Source organism: Arvicola amphibius, chromosome 1 (assembly GCF_903992535.2).
Source record: "Arvicola amphibius chromosome 1, mArvAmp1.2, whole genome shotgun sequence".
Classification (NCBI taxonomy): Eukaryota; Metazoa; Chordata; class Mammalia; order Rodentia; family Cricetidae; genus Arvicola; species Arvicola amphibius.
Window position 1 is genome coordinate 129,910,542 of NC_052047.1, and position 6,504 is coordinate 129,917,045.

The 6,504-nt window shown below is 53.0% G+C and overlaps 1 protein-coding gene across 3 annotated transcripts; it reads left to right on the forward strand.

Annotated features, from left to right (window-relative positions):
- The first annotated feature begins 389 nt into the window (after positions 1-389).
- On the forward strand, positions 390-6,268 carry Orai3 (ORAI calcium release-activated calcium modulator 3). 3 transcript variants are annotated; one of them, XR_005285568.1, is made up of 3 exons: positions 390-1,248; positions 4,922-5,675; positions 6,025-6,268. XR_005285568.1 is itself a non-coding variant. In XM_038332022.1 (3 exons), the coding sequence occupies exons 2-3, from the start codon at positions 1,021-1,023 to the stop codon at positions 5,558-5,560; spliced, it is 867 nt and encodes a 288-aa protein (XP_038187950.1). In that variant the 5' UTR covers positions 390-927; positions 961-1,020; the 3' UTR covers positions 5,561-6,268. The 3 variants fall into 3 exon arrangements, 1 of the variants encoding a protein (XP_038187950.1); XR_005285570.1 differs by having other exon boundaries at positions 4,922-5,659; XM_038332022.1 differs by having other exon boundaries at positions 390-927; positions 961-1,248; positions 4,922-6,268.
- Positions 6,269-6,504: the final 236 nt, after the last annotated feature.

The following is a 6,504-nucleotide window of genomic DNA, read 5'->3' on the forward strand; positions in this document are numbered from 1 at the left end:
CTTTCATCGTCATGGAAACTGTGTTCCATTTGCCCAGGGAACTGCCACTCCTGGTTGCCGTGGAAATAGCAGCCAATGGACACCTCCGGAAATCAGTGCTAAGACTGGAACTGGTCCCTCTTAGTTGCTGTGGGAACTTAGTAACAGACCCTTGGCACCTCCCCTCTCCCCACCCCTTTTCTTCTTTCAGTGTGGGGGTGGGGTCTCAAGAGCCTGAGGGAGGAGTCGGGTCCAGGTCCCACTCAGGCCAGGGGGAACTGGATTGTACCACATGGGGGTGGGGGGAGGGGAATCTATCCACATACCTCAGGTAAAAGGAAGGTGCGCGGGTTGGGGGCGGGGGCTGGGCGGACCAAAGGCAGGAGGGAGGGGGGCCTGGGGTTGGAGAAAGGCTTGACGATGGGGCAGCTTGAGGGAGGGGAGGAGACACCCCGGCAAGGGGCAAGTGGGGTACCCAGCCGGGCTGGACCCCCCTGAACCCCCAAGTCTGTACAATATGGTTTGCTATAAAACTCAGAATCTTCTAGCCGGGGCCGCTGACTTCCTGTGTCTGTCTGCGGTGTCGAGTCTGGTGGGTTAGGATGGCGGAAGGGGCTCGCTTCCCTGAGATTCCCGTGCAAGGAAAGACTGGACGTCTGGGAACCTGGAACTGCCCAGGTGTACTTTGGGTGATCTGAAGCCGGCAAGTTCCCAGACGGAAGCTGTGGGCGTTCACCCTGGTAGCTCGAAGGCACTGGGCTATTTTTGGTGGCCTGGGTCGTGGGGTTCCCTCGGGATCTCTGCCCACGGGCCAGATTGCTGGGGTTCGGTCTCTCGGCTCCACCCAATCATGTGGTCGTGGGGCTCCGCCCCTGCCCCAGTTCCTGCTTCGGTCCCAGGGCCTTATAGACACCCGCTTCTGCTCCCGCTGGGGCTGGCAGAGATGGGGTCCCGCCCGCGCTTGGACCAGCCCTTCTTGGGGTCCCAAGGCGCTTTAGCCCCTCCGTGACGGTCTTCGCGGGTGGAGTAGCCGTTCTCAGGATGAAGGGCGGCGAGGGGGACACGGGCGAACAGGCCCCGTTGAACCCGGAGGTGGACAGCCCCGCGGGCTCGGCCACGTACCGGGAGTTCGTGCACCGCGGCTACCTGGACCTTATGGGGGCCAGCCAGCACTCCCTGCGGGCGCTCAGCTGGCGCCGCCTCTACCTCAGCCGGGCTAAGCTCAAAGCCTCCAGCCGCACGTCTGCTCTGCTGTCGGGCTTCGCCATGGTGAGGGGCGGGAAAGGGGCACACGGGGTGGGCGAGGCACGTGGTGGGCTCCGGGCCTAGGAGGCAAGAAAACGGGTCCCAAGGGAGTGCGGGACGAAATAGAAGGGTTTCTTTAGCGTCGTGGAAGGAGCGAAATCTCAAGGGACTGGGAAAAGCCCTTTATGTCAGGGACAGGATTGTCGTAGGCACAGCCTTAAGAATATAAACGACTGAGGACGATCGATCGCAGGGGTATCATGGAAGAAGGGAATGAAGAGGTCGGCAAGAGCAGTCTGGTAGGGGGAAAGGTCTGTTCTCACCGAAGTCGCCTAGTTACCAAGTCCGCGGGAGCAAGTCGAGCTGAATGAGAGCCGTTATCAATCAGGTCAGGGGAAGGTCTGCCCCCACCTCTCAGAAGGCTCTAGGAATGCTAGAGTTGCCCGGAAAAGTAAGAAGCCGGCGAGGAAGCTTCTGGGGAAGGAAGCTGGTCAGGGAGCTAACGCTAAACCGCAGGTGTGGGAGGATAATATCAGCTAACGGTCCCAGCAGCGGCCTCAGGAAGTGGGACTGAAGATTCCAGGGTGCAGAACACAGATGTGTCCTGGTTCCTCCCTACTTCGGGCCAGCTTTGCGACCCTGAGCCGACCTCCACTCCCGTCTCAGTCGGTAGGAAGTTTTGAGATCATAGAAGGTGCCGCCTCTGTGGTTTGCCAAACTTGTCCTGGAGGAGCTGGAAGTGTTACGGAGGCCCCCTAGAGCTAGGTGTGTCAGGACCAGCTCCACTTACCAAAAGAACTTTAGAGCCACGTGCTAAGTGGCCTGAGGGGAAGCTGATGTTTTGACAGGACACTCAGCAGGGGAAGGGTGTAGAGAGAACCTCTTCTAGGTTAAGTTTTCTTCACAGGATTGGAGGGACGGGGAGGAGAGAGCCAGCCTGGAGGGAGGGCATCCTCAGAAGGTATCCTTGTGTAAGGCATTGGAGGGAGTTCAGGTGAGGTCATGTAAGAAGTAACTTGGCTTACCTCCCTTTGTTTGGCAACCTCGATAACTGAATGAAAAATCTAACCTAAAGGTTGTTCTTGGTCTGTTGTGTTTCTGAGGGGCTCAGACTCCCCAGAGAAGCCCACTGTTCCTGGTGAAAGTCCATTTGATGTAAGGAATCGATTCCCGTCATCACCAGAAAGTTTGAGGGAACCCAGCCCTTGTGCAAAGAACAGTTCAGTCTGCGGATCTTGCAGATCACTGGGATGGCAGCAGAAGAGTCCAGAGCCTTCCCTGAGGATCAGCAGGCTGGATGTGTAGGTTTGGGAGCAGGGACTTGCCCAAGTCCTGAGGAGAGAGGACTGGGTCAGACCCCTGGGAGAAACCAGAACTAAGGCTGGCCCAGATCCCTGTGTGTGAAAACACCTGCCTACTGTCTGCCATGGCCCAGTTTCCCAAAATATTCCACGTTATTTTCTTAACGCCACTGCTGTCCTGCACCTTCTCTTCTAGGCCCTCTACAATCTCCAGGATCCTTACACAGAAATGAGGGGAAATCCTCTTAACCCCCAGGCGGCCTGAGATAGATTAACAGTATATAAATTGTATCCAAAGGCTATGGATGTAGCCTAGGTGGTAGAGGGTTTACCCTTCGGAACACCCTAGGTTCAATCTCCAGCATAAACTAGACATGGTGGAACACACCTATAATCCCAGCACTTGAGGTAGAAAGGAAAAGCAAGGCTTTGGGCTATACAGAGAGTTCCTAGGCTCACCTGGGCTCCATGAAATCCTATTTCAACAAGCATTCAACACTCTAGCAGGTCCAGTGTGTGTGGAGTATGTGTGACTAGATTGTCAGCTTTTCAGCTGAAACAGGGTCCAAGATGTTGGGGCCCAACCAGCTAGCGACAGGATTTTGACTCAGCAGCCTGGCTTTAGAGCCCAAATTTGTACATCAGCTCTAATGTTTGCAAAGCCCAGGCCGGCTGGGTGGAGTCACACGGCCAGGCGACCCCCTGACCTGTCAGAAATGAACAGCTATGATTCAGTTTGATAGTTGACATATTTGAATGTGGACCTGATGTCACTGGATCTGCCAAGTTTTTAGATTTGGAAACATAGGAAGCTTCGTCAATTGTAGGAGTTGGCAACCTTTTTTGAGTGCCTTGGAGGCTAGCAGCAGCTTTAACAGTGCTCAGTCCGTGCCTGGCTCTTTGTGGCAGTTAGTGTGTATTATCTGAACGTTCTCAATGAGCCTACTATCCACATTTTAATTTTTTTTCCAGGTAGGAAATTGAGGGAGGCACTTGCTCAAAGATTACACAGCTGGCCAAGGTAGCACATAACTGTAATCCTACCCGCTGAAGCAGGAAGATAGTGAATTTGAGGCAAGTCTGGACTAATGGACTGTTGGGGTGTGGGGATTACAGATTGTAGAGCTAAGAATGGATCCGAGCAGCCCAGAGAGGTTTTGTTTTGGGCTTTTGTAACATTTTTTTTTTTCTTTTTGAGATTTTTGAGACAGGGTTTCTGTGTAGCCCTGGCTATCCTAAAACTCATGCTGTAGACCAGACTGGCCTCAGACTCTCTGCCTTTGCTTCCTAAGAGCTGGGATTAAAGGCCTGTGCCATCATTGCCTGGCTGTTTTATTTATTTAATATAGATAGGGTCTGTGAGTAGCCCTAGGTGCGCCTCTTTAGTTCTGAGTTTAAAGGCACTTTTGGGTTCTTTGGAAACAAAGTTTCAATATGTAGCATAGGCTGCTCTCAAGCCTGAGATCGGCCTGTTTTAGCTTACCACATGGTGAGCTAATAAATGTGTCACCACACCAACCTGAGTTCGCTTTCTTTGTTCACTCATTCATTTTTTTTGTGGGTTGGGGACAGAACCGAGTCTTGTGAGTGCTAAGCAAGGCCCTGCCACTGAAATGCATCCCCAGCCTCTGAGTCTATGCTTTGTTGTTAAAGATTTATTTCATGTGTATGGATGTTTTGTCTGCCTGCACCATGTGCTTGCCTGGTGTCATGGATCCTCTGAAACTGGAGTTACAATTGTGAGCTGCTGTGTGGGTGCTGGGGATTGAACCCAGGTCCCCTAGAGGAGCAGCCAGTGCTTGTAACCGATGAGCCATTTCTCCTACCCGAGTCTGTGCTTTTTTAACCCGTATGTTATAACCAGGTAAAAACTCAGGAAAATGTTAGCTTGATGGTGAGGTGGAGAACTCAAAAGTACAGGACACAGCAGAGCCTTTTAGTTAAGGCTGTGTGTCACTGAAAGGCATGGTGGCTTATCCCAGCACTAGGGAAAGCTGAGGCAGGAGGATCACAGTTTCAGCTCAACTTGGGCTGCCTAGCAAATTTCAAACAGGTGGGCTGTGGTGGCACACACCTTTAATCCCAGCAGTTGGAAGGCAGAAGCAGGTAGGTCTCTGAGTTTGAGGCCAGCCTCCTGTTTTACAGACTGAGTTCCAGAACAGCCAAGGATACACAGATACTCTGTCTCGAAAAAAATTAAAAACAAATCCAAAAACCCACATAGGCTCGCGCACACACACCCAACCAGTAAAACCCTACTCAAAGAAAGGGGTGGGGTAGGGTGGGCAGGGGCAGCTGAGGATCTTCTAGGCACTGTTCTGAGTTTGCTGAACAGGCAAAAGGAAACACCTGGCGAAGCTGTCACAGGGACTCACGTCTCCCTCTTGTGCCCACAGGTGGCCATGGTGGAGGTGCAGCTGGAGAGTGACCATGAATACCCCCCAGGCCTGCTAGTGGCCTTCAGTGCCTGCACCACCGTGTTAGTAGCCGTGCACCTCTTTGCACTCATGGTCTCCACATGCCTGCTGCCCCACATCGAAGCCGTGAGCAACATCCACAATCTCAACTCTGTGCACCAGTCACCGCACCAGCGACTCCACCGATATGTGGAGCTGGCCTGGGGCTTCTCCACTGCTCTGGGCACCTTTCTCTTCCTAGCTGAAGTTGTTCTGGTGGGCTGGGTCAAGTTTGTGCCCATTGGGGCACCCATGAACAAACCAGCTCCTGTGGTACCTATGTCCCAGGTGCCACTGGTGACTCTTAGTTTACCTTCCAACCTCACTCCGTCCTCTGCTTCTGTAGCCACACCACAGCAGCCTTCCAAAGCCTGTCCACCCCGACAAGTGTGTGGTGGTGCCCACGGACCAGGTTGGCAGGCAGCTATGGCCTCCACAGCAATCATGGTACCTGTGGGACTTGTGTTTATGGCCTTTGCCCTGCATTTCTACCGATCCTTGGTGGCCCACAAGACAGACCGTCACAAGCAGGAGTTGGAGGAACTTAGTCGCCTGCAGGGGGAGCTGCAGGCTGTGTGAGCCTGGCTTAGACTCTTGGAAACATTGATGCCCAGTGTCTGCAAGGGATCCCAGGGATCTACAGACCTCATTCGTTGCCCCAGACTTGAGCCACGTACTGTAAGCTTACTCTCAGGTAGAGGCCCAATTCCTGCACAGCGTCCCACACTCCCAGGGATATCCCGTTACCACGGTCCAGTGGCTTTTATAAGCTGCACCTTGCCTGGCTGGAAAAAGGAAAGAGGAAGTAGAATGGTTTCAATAGAGGAGGCCCTAGCAGGGTCTTCAGTGGTGCAGAGCATTTGCTTGCTCCTCCGCAGGAAGGTGACATGTCTGCACACCTGTCCTCCAAGGCAGTCAACCCTTGCTTATGTATAATCTATTTCACAGTTGACATCCTGGGAGGGATTTTTACCTGTCCTGATTTTGATGGGTTCCCCTTTCCCGAATGGGCTGCTGTAGGTGACCTGGGTTTCTGTTCCTAGGAGGAGCCACTTCCCACTTGGTGGCTTGTGGTGATGCCTGTCCCACTGTCCTGGACTCACCTGGTTCCCACCCTTTGACCAGAGATGGAGGAGGAGGAACCTTTGAAGACTGACTGTGCTGCCAGCTCGACTCCTTGACAAAGGTCGGGGGTTTGTAAGGCAGACAGTTCAGCCCTTAGAACGCAGAGTGCTCCAGATGCTGCATTTCCAATGCACCTTTTATTAATAAACTGTCTCACGTGTTTCTGTGGCTGTGAATGGTGGGGCAACCTTGCATAAGGCTGCTTGTTCTCAGTGCAGGTAATGGACCTGATGTGGGGTCTGAGTCCATCAGGGGTGGACAGTTATCCAGAGACCAAGGCTTCTAACTCTGGCTCCTACACTTGGGATTTCATCTAAGTTTCTCCACTCATCACTTAATCCTATGGGCCTATTCATAAATTATTTGGTTTAGCCCTCACATCCATCTCAATAAACACA